Source organism: Vigna unguiculata, chromosome 5 (assembly GCF_037176805.1).
Source record: "Vigna unguiculata cultivar grain cowpea cultivar isolate G323 ecotype 2 chromosome 5, ASM3717680v1, whole genome shotgun sequence".
Taxonomy (NCBI): Eukaryota; Viridiplantae; Streptophyta; class Magnoliopsida; order Fabales; family Fabaceae; genus Vigna; species Vigna unguiculata.
Genome location: NC_140796.1, coordinates 13,486,482 through 13,504,484, shown reverse-complemented (window position 1 = coordinate 13,504,484; position 18,003 = coordinate 13,486,482). Strand labels below are relative to the sequence as shown.

The following is an 18,003-nucleotide window of genomic DNA, read 5'->3' as shown; positions in this document are numbered from 1 at the left end:
GATAAATTTTTATACAATCCAAAAATTTTATTTTGACATCTGAAAAGGCATTCTGTATTAGCATTTTATATTTTATTTCTAAAAAAATAAATCAATACTAAAATAATAATTAAATAATAAAATTAGCTAACAATCAAATATTAATTCATTAAATAATTATATATAAAAATCATGTTTAAATAAAAAGGAAAAATCAATGACACGTGTACGGGTCAAAACTTAGTTAAAGTTAAAATTTATTTTATATTATAAATAATTATAAAATTTAATGTATATTAATTATTCTTAATGAGTGTTATGTGATCCCACAAAATAGACAAACAAATTATAATAACGTGAAAGGCATAAAAGTAGATCTTACATGTGATAGTGAGTTTTGTTGATAAAAATTATCTGTTAATTAATAAAACCAATTTTAGTTGTAACAATGTTTCCTTTTGTCAATAAATATGCATTTGAAAGCTTCTGAATTGTGATAGTAGCTTCCAACTAGGTTTATTTATTAAAATAAATAAAGTTTAATTTACAGATGTAGAAAAACGTAGAAATGAAGAGAAGACCAAAGAAGGTTCACCTAGTTTAATTTACAAGTGACTAACCATAGCTTTCCACTTTATTTTAATTTAAAGTGGCACACTTAATTCTAAATAAGAAAATCATATCTAGGGAGAAATGTGTTTCCTCTTTATTATTAGATTGAAGTAATTATTTTTACTAAAGATTTTACTTTATTTTAAAAAGATATATGCATTTTTAATTAGATGTCTTTACATTATTATTATTTTAAAATTTAATTATATGTATTTATATATATATATATATATATATATATATATATATATTACATTGTTATATGTTTATAAAATATATAAGCGATTCTAATATTTCTTTATATTTTAATTAATTTTTTAATAATCAAATTTAGAATTTTGAAAAATATAAATTTTAATTCTTTAAAATTTCAATTAATTTTTCATAAACAGGTGTGTAATAAATAATAAAACACATACTAACATTTAAATGTAACTATATTTAAATTTATTTTACTTTATATTCAATATGTATTCTACTTCTATTCAATATGTATTCTACTTCTATTCAATATGTATTATAAATAAGTATTATAAATAAGTATACGACTATTTATATGAAAAATTAATTAATATTTTAAAAAGTAAATTTAAATCATTAAAAAAATTAATGAAACATAAATAAATATTAAAATTTTTTGTAAAAAACTTGTAATATTGCATTAAAATTTAGAACTTAATTACTATAAATAATATCAGTTACAATACTAATGTTATAAATAAGTACATCTAAATATATCTATCTATAATATATTTTTTTATAAAGTAAAATAAGAGTTATCATTAAAAAATGATTTTTTAGAGTGGGAGTGTTTTAATAAGAAAAATTTCATTTATAACTATTAAATATGAATTAATGAAGAGAAAAAAGAATCATTGTAGTACTGTTTTCATATTGGAATAATTATAATTATTAAGTATATATATATTTATTAATGAAGAGGAGAAAAATAAGTTTAATGTTCGGGAGACATTCCTTAATATTTGTTAATGAGATTTTAAAATATAATTATATACACTTGTCAGCTTATTAGGAAACTAAATAAAATAAATAAAAGATATAAACATTGTACGGACCAGCCAACCTTAACAAGTAAACACAATTAAATTGTAAAAATAGACTGCCTTAGGTAGGAAAAAAAAGCTGGTGATACAGAAACTATTTATTAGACCATGCTCATGGTTAAAAAAACTAAACAACTCGTAATCATTGTTCAAAATCAAAGACTATAAATTGAAAAATACAGAAAATACATATAAATTCAATTAAAATGTAATTAAAAGTAACGTAGTCATGACTTGAACACTCCACCATATCCATGCAGCCTCAGCCCTCCTCTGCTCACAAAAAAAATTAAAAGAATACAGAAAATACATATAAATTCAATATGCAGCAAAGGAAAGATAATATTTCACCTATATAATACCAGGTCAAATGCAAATTAAATTTCATATTCCATACTATACAGAAAATGTATGTATTTGTAAAACGGTTACACTAGATCACCATGACAAAGTGCAAAGGTGTCAAGTGTGTGGATAGGTGGCCATACTAGTGTATTACCAATAACTGCAGCCTATATATCAAATCATGATCCCATCCAAGCCTAGTTCACGCCAAATTATAAAACAAACAAGTATGCAATGTCCTACAAACCAGCTCCAATCAATCAGCCTACATTGCAGCTATAAATTTGCAAATCAAATAACTCAGGACTAATTACAAACATCACATACCTACTTCAAGTTTTCAATCTTTTCGGATAAATCTCTGATCATAACTTCATTATCCATGTTTACCGTTTTCACACCCGTTTCTAGCTCTGAAATATGGTCCTTCATTCGCTCCAACTTCGGTTCTCTCTCCATTCTACAAATTTTCAGCTTTTTGAAGGTTTTATCCATTTTCTCCCTTTCCATATCCAACATTTCTTTCTCTGAAAAAAAAAAATAAATAAAAGCAAATAAATAAAAAATTTCAATTCTTTTTTTTTTTAATAAAAATAAATAAAATTACCTGACAACACTGACCGCCCTTCCTCATTTTCTTGCATCAAAGCTTCTAAGTTTTTGGAATGCTTACACTGAAATTTTTCCATCTCCTCTCTAATGTCTTTAGAGAGCAAATTCATGACCCGGAGATCGTATAGATAGTTTTCTTCAAGAGCATCCATATGATTAGTATGCTCTTTCTGCTGGGTTTTAAATTTATCATAATCCATGCCTATCAATGATAATTGACAATTTTAGTAACCTCAATTCTTAAATGGTATGATTATATGCTTGACACATGTTACCCAAAAAATTTATAACAGTAACCTAGTACAGAACTAATTAGTTTCTGCTACCTATATGAATTGAACGTTATCTGGTGAGCGTGAGAAGGGGGCGAAGAAAATGCCCCGTTATATCCGCACCATGCACACTAGTTGTCTAAAAAGGTTCCACAGAACAATCTCCATCCCTAGGCACCAGTACCAGTACCACTTACACTTGATACTCATCATAATCATAATGTTGTAATGAAGAGAGGACATGGAAATGCAATCACGGAAGCATCACAAATAATAAATATATTCTTTTTTCATAATTTTTAGAACCAAACCAAAGTCAACAATATTAGCAGGAAAGTAGCAGTACACTTTGAACAAAATGTCATACCTCTCTTCCGTTTGTTCTCATTAATAACAAGATGATGGGGATTGATGCACTTTGGAGATAAAATTCTGATAGAATTGACTCATAAAATATGATAGATTGCAACTGCATGTTAATCAAACTTCGAACAAAATATTAATATCCTCCACATTATCCTAAACACCCAAGCCCACTAAGATAAAATCCTTTTTCTTGTGTTTTGGATTGGATTCATACCTTCTTCTTTGTCTCTCCAATTTACTCTACAACCCATCATTTTCAACCCCTATTCTTTAAACTTAAAAGCTATATATCATGCTAAGTTTAATTAACTAAAACTACCGCTTACTTGATTACTTGATTTTTTTAAATGCTTTCAGCAACCACTTATTAAATCACCATGCCTATATACTCACTGATTCACAATAAGACCAAGAAAAAAAAAAAGCAGAGTCTCACAATAAGAAAAGATCAAACAAGCATTTGTAATGAAAATTGGCAAATTGACAGCCGGTATAACATATTTAAAAATTATGCAGACAACTTCAAAATAAATGAACTAAATGAAAAGCAATTGACTCATTTCAATCCAAAATGTAAATCACGAGCTTAAAAGATTCTGCCATACCATACTCAGATTACAAATCAATTCAATCATGAAACATACACAATAACACAACACAATTGACTCATCATACACAATAACATAACAATCCATAAACACACTAAGAAAAGCAATTTATGAGTATGTGAGTATGTTTCTTGGTTATCAGTAATTATGTATGCTCGCTTCTCATTCAGACAGTTTTCTCTTTTTTAATTTCTGTTTTTCTGTGACCGGAGCTCTGGTTCTGGTCTCCCAACTTAATATTAAGTATTCTTCTTGTTTCAGGAGAATGGAAACTAAGGGGATCAAGCTCTATGATGCTGCAAAAATTTGGGCGCTGAGCAAGTTTATTCGGATTGTTGCGTGGTTGGCTTTGTGGAAGGTGAAAGAAGTGTAGGTAAAGTGCTTAGTAAGCAAGCATTTTTCACTCTCCATCTCAGTGGCTTAATTGCAAAATCGGATGGGGCAGCAAAAGGGTTCTTTGGAGAAATATTATATGAGCATTCATGCCAGAAATATTTATCTGTTCCAAGGAATCAAGGTTTGGTTTCTTTTTGTAGGCTTTCTTCCACTGAGTACTTTTGAAGTGGTATATTCGATTAGAATGAATTAGATTGGATTTTTTTTTAATGTTAAATGCTATTTCCACATTATCTGAGAATCATATATGTATAGCAACATGTTTCCATAACAGAAAGTGTTGATACTAAAGGAAGTTCGGGAGATGGATTTTCTTTACAGGTATATTTATTGATATGAAGTTAATATCAATATATATTGTGTCAACTATGCTTATACATGTTTCCTATTTGCCACATTGTTTAGATGATTGATGAAACAATATGTGATTATATTCTCACTAGTAGCCATGTTCTGCCTATTTATTTGTTGTCAATTTATTTGTTGTCAGTATCAAAATATTCTTGATTTGTACACATGATAAAAGAAGTGAAAAAAGAAGTGAAAAAGTAAAGCTATACTCTTCTCTGTTGTTGAACTTAGTTTTGTACATTATATATGACTAGTGGCTACTATGTTATTTGTTCACTACATAAATGTTGAGAGAATATCATGATGTGGCATTAAGTATAATCTTTTAGTCATGTTACAAAGTATTAACTATATATGGGGTGATACAAGTTGCTTGAAGAATATTTCAGTGGTATGTTTTTAATGGTTTTCTGTATGTTCAGTGCTTGAAAAATTATGAAGGAAAATAGAGAGGAGTGTATTACTTATAAACAGATGAAATTATTCCAGTCCTGGATTGTTATAGGAAAATAGGGAAAAGAATAACAAGAAAAGTCTAAGTGTTCAAGAGGCCTTGTGTCTTCCAAGGCCTCAGTTCTGAAATTCTAGCCCTCGCCCCTCTCCATGATTTCCTACACTTAGATTCTTTCTCCACACAATCCAACAACATTTTACTACACAAACATCAACAAACAATCCAGACCAATCGTTCATCTCAATTAAAAGCAATGGATCGATATGGTTACCTCCAATCCAAATGAGCAATTAATGGCAGCAGCTACGAAATTGAAATTGGAGGAAGATTGAAGGATGAACAGCGATTAATGGCAGCAGCTACAACAATTAGATTCACAAAATGGGTCGTCCTGGTCGGAAATCACAAAATCAGAAATCTAGGATTACGAAAATAGGAATTTAGGTTACAGGAGAAAGAAACCAGAACGGAAATTACGAACAAACCTGTCTTGGCGGTGGTCGTGGCGGTCGGAATCGTCCGCCAATCGTCCACCAATTAGAGAAGGAGGAAGGGAGGAGTTAGGAGAGAAAATGGTGTTGTGATTATAAATTAGGGAAGAAATATCAAGAATCAGCAGCATCTGCATGTTCTGGTTGTTAACGGGGAAGAAGAGAATTAACATGATGAGAGGTCATGCGCCCTCTGGAGAATGGGGAGTATTTTTGTCTGGGGCATAAGGGTGTAAATATAGTAAAATAGGAGCCAAATTTCAATTCACATGATAAAAAAACAAAAAACAGTAATGAATGAAGGCTAAATATGCACAATTTTATTCCTAAGAGACTATTTCCGAAATTTCAATCCTTACCCGATATCATTATGCCAAGGTTCTCTCAATCATTACGAGAGAAAAAATGTTACTCATATTGCGAGTTTCTGTGTTTGATGTGCTTTACATTGTGATGGTCCCTTTCTAACAACGTTCAAGGATGATGATGTTATGCATTTTAATAAAAGACTCAAAGTTCAACCTTCATATTAATCTCAAAATGACAAACAGGCTAATTAAATTGAAATCAACGTCACTCTAATTATGTCCTAATTATGTCCTAGGCCATGGCATGGATCCCAATAGCGCCAAACAATTATTTACAAACCAAGGATTTAAAAGGAGACAGACAGGAATCTAATTTTCTCTTTTGTATAACTGAAATATTCAATTTAAATAAAAATAGTACAAAGAGATTAGTTTGATAGATGAATTTTAATAAAAAAATAATCATTTTTATGTTTTTTTTAATATATACATTATTGAATTAAAATCATTATCATACCAAAATACATGTATTTTTTTAACCTATGTATCTACTATAGATACATATATTAAATAGAAAACAAAATTAAAATTAGATTAACGAATTTTCACACAGAAATACCTATATATCCTTATTATACTAGAACAGTTTATATAATGGGTATCAAACTAATAAAGATTTATACAAGCTAAATCTTCTTATCTATATTTTGGTCAAACTTTTGAAATTCAACCAATCCCGTTTTCTTACTTTTTTTTTTCCCTGTGAAATTGCGAAGCTTTATGGGCATGCTCCATACATGAAGCTTCTTTTTTTTTTATTCATTTTCGAAAGATGAAAGATTAAATTGGTTCAAAGTTTTGAAATTAACTAATTTCAAAATTCACTGAAATTTAAGGGATCAAAAACATATTTAACCCTACTAAAAATACATTACTATAGGAACCTGTAGTGCTGATGGTGACAACTAGTGAGGAAGAGTTTGGACGTGAAAACTGGTTTCTTGATACTGGATGTCTCGGATTGACGGGTTGAAGTTCTTAGCCTAGCCCGTGCTTTTTGAGTTGGACTAGCGGGCCAGTCCGTCATGCTCGGTCCATTTTGTCATCCTTAACGATAATATATAACATTATTTTTTTTTTTCAATTTGAGAACAGACTGCGGGTTGGCATGCCTTTACGTACGGGTTGGCCCGATAGGTTCATGAACCGAACAAAGTGGCTTCTGACAAGCTGACTAGTTAAAAACTCTGATCTAATCCATTATTTTCTATACGAATTGATCCGTTGGTTTGACCCATTTTATTATCTCTAATTTTAACGATAGACTTGAGTTGTACATATTTTTTATAATCTATAATTGTCTTTTTTTTTCTCCATTAACGATTGAGAAATTAATTGATTTTTGTTACATGTATTTTTTTATCAGTTCTTCAAAGTGGCTCACAGTTATTGAAAGATTGATCTGGTTAATGACTAGCATTTTAATACAAGATATTTTTCATAAAATATTGAAAATTCTATCAGTGAATGTTGTTTTTATTTGTACATATTTGTTACCAAGTGTATTTCATACTACATCTTGCATAGCACTGTCTAAATTCAGAGCTTAACCTTTAATAACTTAGAGATGACTCATTCAACTTACGATGTACTGAAAACTTCATATGATATCCTACGTTGAATGAGTAGTTGAATTTGGTAAATTGGACAATAAGAGTATTACATATTTTTACACCTTTTATAACTTCATTAAATTTCAAAAGTTCACTATTGATCATTTAGAAATTTTGTATCTAATGACAAATCTTAAACATTTGATAATTGTTTTTCTTAACCCTTCACGAGACATGATTTCACTTCCCAACTGCAAGTGATTAATGTATCGAACATAATCTCACTTTCTAGTTGCAATATGAGAACTTTGAATTTAAACCACTTTCACAAAGATATGGTTTATGTGCACACATATGTTTAGAACTTTTTCCTGCCGTACTAGTGTTACTTTTGTGGACACAGGTACATCCTCTGTGCCTCTCTGTAGTTTTGTCAGTCCCGAAAACTAAAACAAATGATATAAAGTAAATAGTATTTTATTATTTGAGAAAAAAATATTGGACCTAACATAAATTGTCAGGATTAAACCATTAGTAAATGTGACCTTTTACGCTACATTTAAATTGTATAAGATTTATTCTTGTCACTTATTATAAACAAATCCTCACTAAGTGAATATGCTCTCTCTTTAATTTCATATGAATGTTATGTTTTACATGATTTTCTTTTGTGTGTTAAAATAACTTTTTGATTTCTAATTTTGTTACAATAAATGCTAAACTCTTTTTAATTTGTAATTTCTGATGAGATGTATTTCAAACTATCATAGTTGTTGTCTGAGAGAGCTAGAAGTTACTATCCTGTACAGTTCAATTTCTTGTATGTCAAAGCAGATAGCCGAAAAATCACATAAATGATTACGTGTTCTAACTATCACGCTTGTGAATTGTAAAATAAATACTAACCATATTACATAGTATAAAATGATTTATGTATAATTCGTTTTCTCTTTCCCATTTGCTTTGACATAAATCATTTAGAGTTAGTGTAACTGTGTTTATGATAATTTATCATCAAGATAACAATGTTAGAAGTTTTCCAGACATGGGTATGGACTAGGGGCGGATATTCTTTGAAAGAAGACTCATTTCTTAATTGTCCAACATCCATTACGATATTCAAGAATATCAGTACTCTTTGTTTCTGTTTGTTGATTATCATCTAAGTGTAGCATATAAGATCAGTGATATTCATTTATTGATCATCGTACAGATGATAAGTGAAAAGTAGGATATTTTCTGTAATAAATAAATAAATAAAGAATAATTTTAAATAAAATAGATAATTAAAATATTGGTTATCATATGAATGAAAAATAATAAATATTTCTAGAATTTTAAAAAATTTAAAAATATTTTAAGCATTATTTTGTGTTTTTTAATTGTTAAAATATGATATATTTTATAGTGATTTTTAACCATCAAAACATTTATATTCTATGATGGTTTTTAACTCTAAAAATATTATAAAATATCATAAAATAAAAAAACATGTATATTCTATGATGGTTTTTAACTCTAAAAATATCATAAAATAAAAATAAATTTTATAGCGATTTTACTACAATTTTTTTTCTTTTCTAACAACAATATTGAGAATTAATTTTTTTTTATCACAAACTATTTTTATAAATCGTCAAAAATTTTATTTGTTACGATTTTGAACTACTAAAACTTGTAATTTTAACTTTCATATCAAAGATTCACTTTCTTTCTAGTGATCTATGATTTATCCCGCGAATACAAATATTTAACATGCAATAAAAGGTTTATAGAGACAAAACATTCAATTTTTTATTTAAAAGTTAATAAATAAATAACATATCACTTCACATTTTAATATATGATATATACTATAGTTAGATTTTTCTTAATATATTTGTTTCTCTAACTTCATTAAAATCAAAATACATTCTTTATATTTCTTTACTATAAAAAGAGTCTAGCCCATTCTTTTCTTTCTTACTAGATTTGGCAATCTTAAGTTACTTATAACTAAGTTACATTGTAAAGAAAATGTTTCATTAACAATCAATTTTAATGATTAAAATTATTAATTACTATAATAATAAATTTAAATACCAATTTACAAAATAAAAAATTATTGTTTACTAAAATAATCATTATTATAAATAAAAAATAATAATTGATCTAAAACACTGTGGGATAGGCATATCAAAGATGAATGAAATCTTTTATTCTAACACACCAACTTTACATACTCACTATCTTGCCGAAGGGCGTAAGAATTTGTATGCCATTTCTCTCCCCGTCTTCATCTCAGTTTCCAGTTTTAATAAACTGTCCTTCATTTCCTCACACAGCATTCCTCTTTCCGTCTTCATTTGTTCAACATCTGAAAAAAAAAACACACACACAAAAAATAAAAAATTTAATTTTTTAAATAAAATTACCTGACAACCGTTTCTCATTTTTTTTGTCTCAAAGATTTGATTAGTTCGGAATGCTCAGAATGAATTGATTCCATCTTTTCGGTAAGACCTTTCATGAGCATTTTCATGGCCCAGATATCGCAATTCAATATTCTTTCTAGATCATTTATATGACTCCTTACTCTTTCAGCTGAGTTTTGAACATATCATAATTCATGCCTACAATGATAATTAACAACTTTCAATATTATCATAGAAATCTAATTGTAAAAATTGATAAAAATAAAGAAACAGGACTCATTCAAATATATAATACGAGATCAACATGTAATAATTTCTCAATTGCATGATACGTAGCTTACAAAGTAAGAGAGGTAATTGTGATGTTCAAATGAAACAAAAAGAAGCAAATTATGATAGCCCATGACTGAGAGATAATGGAAGTGTTAAAAGTATATAAAGCAGTGACAAAGAAGAATAGTTGCCGAGCTAAGTGATGGTGGCTTGTGATCCAAGTCGAGGTATTAAGGTGATTAAGGTGATGGAAGAAGCAATATAAGACCGAACTAAATAGACTTAAGTGGTGTTAAGTGGTATGCACCGTGTACTTCTATAATAACATTTATATATAGATTATGAAATATCATATTATTATTTGATATTAATTAATAGATAGTATTGGTATTATGATTTTACACTATGATACTGAAGGGTAAATGACATTTAATTGAGTTTTCGTTATAATTTTTTTAATATACTTTTAATTAATTAGTTCAATTGTTACATAAATAAAATAAAATGAAGAAAGTGAACCATTAATGTTTTCAACCTAAAAAAATAGTGTGACAATTAAAATAATAAAGTTAATGAAAATTAATATTGGAACGTAGAGTTTTGATAGAGAGTAAGATTGTCTAACTTATAAGAATATTTTATAAGAATATTTTATCAAAAGTTTTGTTAATTTTACCGAATTTACCGAATTTCAATAATAATTTTAACATTAAACTTCTACTATTTTTTATGTATTATATATTCATATTTACTCATCATTTATTTAAAAATAATCATCTAATGTGTCTCATATAAATATAACACTACAGAAAAATGTAATTTTAGCAGGGCATTATTAGGTGGGGTTTTAATAACCTTTATTAAAAACATAAGTTAACGGAGGTTTTAATAAACCTCGATAAGTATCAGGGGTTTCTTAAAGAAACCCCCAGTAAAATTTGAATTTTTCCTTATTTTTTTATTTTTCATTTATTTTTTATAATTTTTAAAAATTAGATAGAGTTTCGTCATGCCAGAAAGAAGACATCTTCTTCGCCGTTCTCTCTCGATGTTCCATCATTCTTCATCGTTCTCCGCCGTTCTCTCTTGATCTTCCACCATTCTTCTTTGATGCTTCACCGTGCTCCGTCGTTCTCTCTCGATGTTCCACCATTCTCCCTCGATGCTCCACCGTTCTCCCTCGATGTTTGAAGTTCAAGGTAATGAAGATTTTTCTCTCTGCTTCCAATTTTGTTTCTCTGCTTCTTATCACTCTTTGTCTTTCGATTTCATCTCTGTACTTTTAATTTCATTTTCATTTTTATTTTCCTCGTTCGATTTCTATTTTCCTACGTTCGATTTCAATTTTACTGTGTTCGATTTCGATTTCACTACTTTCTATTTCGATTCCTTGCTTTCGATTTCATTTCTCTACTTTTGATTTCGTTTCCCTGAAACTCTGTTACGTTATATCTCCTTTATATTTATATATTTTTTTCTATTGATTTACTGCAATTAAACTCGTTGTCATTTTTTTCTTTCATGGACTTCTGTTCTGATGCTTGGAAATGACTAGGTTGAAGCTGCTAGATTCCTTGATTTATTTGCTGCATGTCTAAGCCATAATTCAGTGTTTTCTGGTTCGCTCAGAAAACTCACTTCAATAGAAAGATCATCTGCCCTGGGATTCTTCCCTCCATTGCGGAGTTCAAATCTGGAGCTAATTTCTTCAATTATAGCCCCTCTCTTGTAAGTTCTGGCTTATCTAAACTCCCTAAAAGCAGGCTTATTGAGGAAAAGAGTATAGAAAAACCTGTGAAAGGTGCTCAAAATAACTATGAGCTTCCTCTCATGCCCCATTGGTTTAGTTATGTTGGTAGTCTTAAGTTATACCAGCCTCTTGCCGGGATTCTCCGATTTGTGGGTTTATCTTTAGTGGCAGGTGATTTTCAATTCAATGTTCTTTTTGTCATATCCCTTACAGTTTTTATCTTTAACCTGGATTTACTTGTATTACCTTTGTTTGTCGCTGGCAGTCTTGGTATGACAGGCATGGTTCTGGACAGTTATTGAGGCAAGCTAGCACAGCTGCATGCATGCTAAATGAGATAATATTTGGTATATCGGAACGAGCAAGTAATGATTTTGCAAGTATATTTCATAATTGTGCATTTCATACTTCTTTCTGGAAGATGCCCAAGAATAAAGGTGTAAGGAGTTATTTAGTTGAGTGCATTGGTGGGATCTTACATGAGTATTTAGCTGCTGAGGTATGGAATGTTCCAATTGATTGTGGAACTGTTGACTTGTCGTAGAATGCTATGGTTAAAGAAGATATTAGCTTATACTTTTTCCAAGATGATTCAATGCTGCGTGAGGAAAGAAGCTATTTTCATAAGCTAACATGGCTATTTATTCATCATGCTTTGGTTTCCTTTTCATATTGACTTCTGTAGAAAATTGACATAAAATAAAAAATGGTTTATTTATTGTGAAACGGGTTATTATTGATGGAGTAGGAATCTTTAGTGTGTGCCTTGGAAGAGATTTTGTTTCTAGTGGATTTCTACACTCTTCACGTTATTTATTGCTGGAGAATCTTAGTTCTTCAAATTACAGAGTTAGAAATTCAGCAGATTCTACTTTCAACCACATCTGGATTTCCAACTGTTAGTCATGGTCTTTGTTAAGTTTCTAATTTTTCAATGATTATTATTTATTGTTATCTTATATATATATATATGTATATATATATATATATTTATTTATTTATTTATGTAGGTTGGGCAGTTAGTTTTGGAAAATGCAGACTATGTGGTTGACTCAATATGTCGACAATTACGTCATTTGGACCTAAATCATCATGTGCCAAATGTGCTAGCATCCATGCTGTCATACATAGGAGTGGCTCACAAGATTTTGCCCCTGCTTGAGGAACCAGTATGACCATGGCCTCTTATTTCCATTTTAAGCAAACTACCTTCCTCATTGTTGGCTATGTTGTGATAATTCTTCTTTTGCCAGCATGCTTAGACTTTATTTCCTAAAGTCTTGTGGTCTAACTATTTGTAAATGAACATATGCGCTCTGTGTCAATGGAACTTGAAATACTGGGTAGACATCAGCATCCTGATCTAACTATTCCATTCCTAAAGGTATGTTGCAAGCTACAACCTCTAAAATTGTGCTTCCATTACCTTGTTGAGTGGATTTTAATCACACTATTTCCTCCATCTTTTTATATTCATCTTCACCTGGTAGTAATAAATCCTAATTCCATCATTGAATCTAGGTTTGGAACAGTTTTTCAAAATATCTATATGAGATATTTACCACTTTTTTATTTAGCGATAGATATGGTAGCATTAGTTAGCACCACAATACCCAAACATTTTATGCATTTCCTATATCTTTATATACCAGCCTATCTTGGAGCCTTTTGAGGGATTTGAGGATACAAATGACAACCTTTGTTATTTCTGATTTTAGGATTCTTATTTCTGTTGTTTTGATTCAATTCTCTTTTCCATAATCCAGTTCTATTTTTCTGCATATTTTATGTTTCTATGGATTCAGTACAATTTTGCATCATGACTTTGTATTCAGCTTGAAGATTATCAAGCTTGGCTTGATGCAGCCTTAGTTTCTCATGTTCTTGTTGAAGAGCAGCTTCAATAGCCTCTCTCAAAGTTTAGGATTACGAGCAAAGCAAATAACTTATTCATTCTCAATGATGGGTCGGTCATTTTACATATAAATCCCACCCTTATGACTTAGCAATGGCTGGATGTTGCTGCTTGAAGTTTAGACGATATTAATGTCAGAAAGGCAATGAAACCCTTTTTGACTTTGGTTTTAAGTCTGGTACCATTGATTGTGACAGTATTACATGATGATTTGGTAATAATATGAAAAACTTACACAGACAAAATCAACCTATATATATAAACTATCAAAATAATCATTCGTGCATTTTTTTAAGAGCACATAATATCTCAACAATCACAAGTTCATGTAATTTTAAACCTATATCAGTTCAACCAAAGAAACTCAAGGATAAGGTGATTTCCAAGTAGGAATTAATTTCTTGGCTTCTGATCTTAGACAAGAATCATTCATGCATTTTATGCATTTGTTTCAGACTCTGCAGAACTTCCATATTACCTGTTTCAGACTTTGTTTCCTGTTACCTGCAGAACTTTCCCTTCTCTTCTCGATTTAGCTAGAATTTTGGATGTTGAAGTGCCAGATGATTCCCCTATCTTGAAAAACATCCTTGCAATGAGAGACCCGAAGCTTAAAAAGTATAAATAAATTCTTCTGATCTTGGATACAATAATTGATGTTTTACTTACGCATTTTTTTGTTGTTATAGTTGACTCTAATATTTTATACATGTGTGGTGCGTTCTGGATAGAATACCAAGAGAGATTCTGCACAAAGTGCCTACAACACTGCTCCATAGTTTGGAGGAAATGCAAAATTTGGACTGGAAATAGCTACTGAAGTTGCAGTGCCAAGATGGGTCATTCTTATTCTCTCCATCCTCCACAGCTTATGCTCTCATACAAACTAAGGATGAAAATGCTCACAAATACCTCGATAAAACACTCCACAAGTTCAATGGGGGAGGTCAATTTTTCTTCTTTAATTATGAAAAGAAAACTTTCATTTTGTTTAACACTTTCATTTTTTAATACAGTAGTTTCCAATTAATTTGGTGTGATTACTTACAAATTAAATTGAATTGACTTTAAAGACAAATAAATAATTTATTACCATTTTCACCCATGCTTGAACACACCCTACGTACACTTATTTATATGTAAATACTTCAAATCAAATAGTAATATTTTTTTTTCTTGTTTTGGAGTAAATACATTATATATAACCAAATATTTGGAATGATATTATAAATATTATTTAAATAATACTTTAGTTTTCCCATGCATAGACATATACGAAGGTTTGAGATTCAAGCATAAATGGTTTTTACGTTATAACTTATTTGGATATGTTTACTTCTTTTTTCCTGTAATTAAAATTATCAAAATAAGAATTATTTTTATCAAGATATCTTTATTAGTTAGATTGACAAGAAAAAGCAGAGACAAATTTGCGAGTAAAATAAAATAATTCTGTTACATAATATTTATGTGTTTTACATGCAGTTCCTAATGTCTACCCGGTGGATTTGTTTGAACACACATGGATCTTCGACAGATTTGATTGTCTTGGAATTTCAAGATATTTTCAGTCAGAAATCAAAGACTGCGTGACCTATGTTTCAAGGTGTGTGAGATGTTAATGAGTACCATTATAATTAAGAAATTAAAATTAAATGGTATGTTAAAATAGAAAATATTTGGTTTACCTGTTACACTTTATATTGAAATCAATTAATAGTTGGAGCTATTTCACCACTTATGTAATTATGTAATGAGATGAATTCTTTGGTCAATACTGTGTTTTATTAACTGTCCAAGGTGGCGGCTTATAAAACCATCCACTTAGAAAAAAACTGTCAAATATTATATTATATATATTATCAATGTGTTATGAGTTTTGACTTTCCATATTACCTGATATTAACATATGTGTTTGTCTTATTTTTTAGAGGCCACCTGAAGATGAAGAAAACATCAACCAAATGGAGAAACAAATGATTCAGATCAAGATTGATATAGAAGAATCTTATTAGACTTTCATTTTATTTGACTTTATAACAAGTATAACAAAGATATTGTAATATTTCAGTAGTTTGAATGTTTAAACTTTATTATTTACTTTGAACTTATAAACTATGTTCCTTGATTTTATGAATGTTATATCTAGTTATAATGTTAGAATTTTTTCATATCATATGTTTTATGAATTATATGCACTCAAAAAGTATAATAAATAAAATTAAGGGAATTTGAAAAGTAAAAACATCAATAAATAATGCATTGCATTGTAGGGGTAAAAAATGAATTTTCAATACTAATATACAGTATAAAGGATTTAAAACTACATACAAGAAATAGGTATTAGAGGTTTTAAAATCCTAGATAAATACTAGGGATTATCGGGGGTTTTGAAATCGTCGGTAATTATCAGGGGTTTCGAAACCGCCAGTAATTACTAGGGGTTTTTAAACCGCCGGTAATTACCAGGGGTTTTAAAACTGCCTGTAATTATCAGAGGTTTTGAAACTGCTAGTAATTACCAGGGGTTTGAAACCGCTGGTAATTACCTGGGGTTTCAAAACCGTCGGTAAGTGCTGCTTTATCCGGGGTTAGTGAAAATCGCCGGTAATCTGTTAACGACGCTGATTTTTCTAAAGGAAAAACAAACTGCCGAAAACTCCTTTAACGAGGGTTAAAACCCCCGAAAATGCCATAAATAATCTCTAATAAAAATTGTTTTTGTTGTAGTGTAATATATATGTTTATCAATATTATATATAAATATTATACATATAATTGTATATTTTCACTCTTCATATGAGATGGCTAATCTCATTATATATACCTCGCATATGTACAAGGCCCATATACATGTAAAAATACGTGTAAATGCTATCATTTTATTCATTTCTAATTGTTTAATTTTTTTAAAACATTACAGTTTTCAATGAGCTACCTTTTATCTGATTGTTTTCATTTAAATAAACGTCATATTTTCAAGTACTAAAAATATATTAATTTTTAATATATATATATATATATATATATATATATATATATATATATATATATATATATATATATAACAATATATAAAGAAGATTCTCTCTTTGTTGTCTACATTTCATAATACCTATTCTGTTCTTTATAATATAATTATTTATTAAATTTTTTAAAATTAACAGTTAATTTTACCTATTTTCTATAAAATTGTTTATATTTTTTTCTTTTTTTATTCGTCAACAATTAATTTCTCTATTCATTTCACTTTATTTTTAATATTTCACTTCATTTTTAATAAATATAAATTTATTTTATATATTAACTTAATAACATTATACTATTATCACCAATTCTATAAAATGCGTATACACAGCTGTGATAACGCCTGTGTGTACTATATATATATATATATATATATATATATATATGTTGAAGAGATTTCAGATAAATGAAACAGTGAAAAACTTGTCACTGTTACTGTTTTACTACTGTTTATATAAGAAGATAGTAAGCAGAATACAAAGAGTCAAGGCCCAGTCCTAACCCTAACCCTAAAGAAAGGATCCCATACATGATAAATAAAATATTACATCTCAACACTCCCCCTCAAGCTGGAGCATATAGATCATATGCTCCAAGCTTGGAACATATAAATTGAATTCTAGGCCCTCTTAAAGATTTAGTCAGAATGTCTGCAAGTTGTTCATTAGAGCCGACAAACTCTGTAACAAGATCCTTGGATAGTAATTTCTCTCTAACAAAATGACAATCAATTTCTATATGCTTTGTTCTCTCATGAAACACCGGATTGGAGGCAATGTGAAGGGCTGCTTGGTTGTCACAATATAACTTCATCTGCTCATTTTCACAAAATTTCAACTCTTGAAGGAGTTGTTTAATCCATACTAGTTCACATGTAGCTAGAGCCATAGATCGATATTCCGCCTCTGCACTAGATCGAGCAACAACACTTTGTTTCTTACTTTTCCAAGATACAAGGTTCCCTCCAAGGAATACACAATACCCTGTGGTAGATCTTCTATCAATTGGACAACCAGCCCAATCTGCATCACAATACGCTTCAACTTGAGTACTTCCCTTGTTCTCATACAACAATCCTTGTCCTGGGTTCCCTTTTACATATCTGAGAATGCGAATCACAGCATTCCAATGATCAATGTGGGGATTTTGCATA

General features: G+C 29.5%; 1 protein-coding gene and 1 long non-coding RNA gene across 10 annotated transcripts; one reads left to right on the top strand and one right to left on the bottom strand.

Moving 5' to 3' along the window:
- Positions 1 to 1,738: 1,738 nt before the first annotated feature.
- Positions 1,739 to 6,058, bottom strand: LOC114185492 (uncharacterized). Of its 6 annotated transcripts, XM_085672886.1 has the most exons (7): positions 5,910 to 6,048; positions 5,545 to 5,767; positions 5,331 to 5,450; positions 2,939 to 3,054; positions 2,608 to 2,814; positions 2,328 to 2,527; positions 1,739 to 1,928 (listed from the first exon to the last, which is right to left on the bottom strand). In XM_085672886.1, the coding sequence occupies exons 5-6, from the start codon at positions 2,810 to 2,812 to the stop codon at positions 2,328 to 2,330; spliced, it is 405 nt and encodes a 134-aa protein (XP_085529012.1). In that variant the 5' UTR covers positions 2,813 to 2,814; positions 2,939 to 3,054; positions 5,331 to 5,450; positions 5,545 to 5,767; positions 5,910 to 6,048; the 3' UTR covers positions 1,739 to 1,928. The 6 variants fall into 6 exon arrangements, 2 of the variants coding, with proteins under 2 accessions (XP_085529012.1, XP_085529014.1); XR_014994773.1 differs by having other exon boundaries at positions 2,608 to 3,054; positions 5,331 to 5,418; positions 5,910 to 6,058; XR_014994772.1 differs by lacking the exon at positions 2,939 to 3,054 and having other exon boundaries at positions 5,331 to 5,418; positions 5,910 to 6,054.
- Positions 6,059 to 11,092: 5,034 nt separating this feature from the next.
- On the top strand, positions 11,093 to 15,994 carry LOC114183473 (uncharacterized). Of its 4 annotated transcripts, none has more exons than XR_003604381.2 (9): positions 11,093 to 11,357; positions 11,714 to 12,079; positions 12,174 to 12,806; positions 12,919 to 13,077; positions 13,162 to 13,292; positions 14,334 to 14,441; positions 14,555 to 14,769; positions 15,309 to 15,429; positions 15,755 to 15,994. It is a non-coding gene; the product is annotated as an uncharacterized LOC114183473 (long non-coding RNA). The 4 variants fall into 4 exon arrangements; XR_014994868.1 differs by having other exon boundaries at positions 11,094 to 11,357; positions 12,174 to 12,407; XR_014994867.1 differs by having other exon boundaries at positions 12,174 to 13,077.
- The last annotated feature ends 2,009 nt before the right edge of the window (positions 15,995 to 18,003 follow it).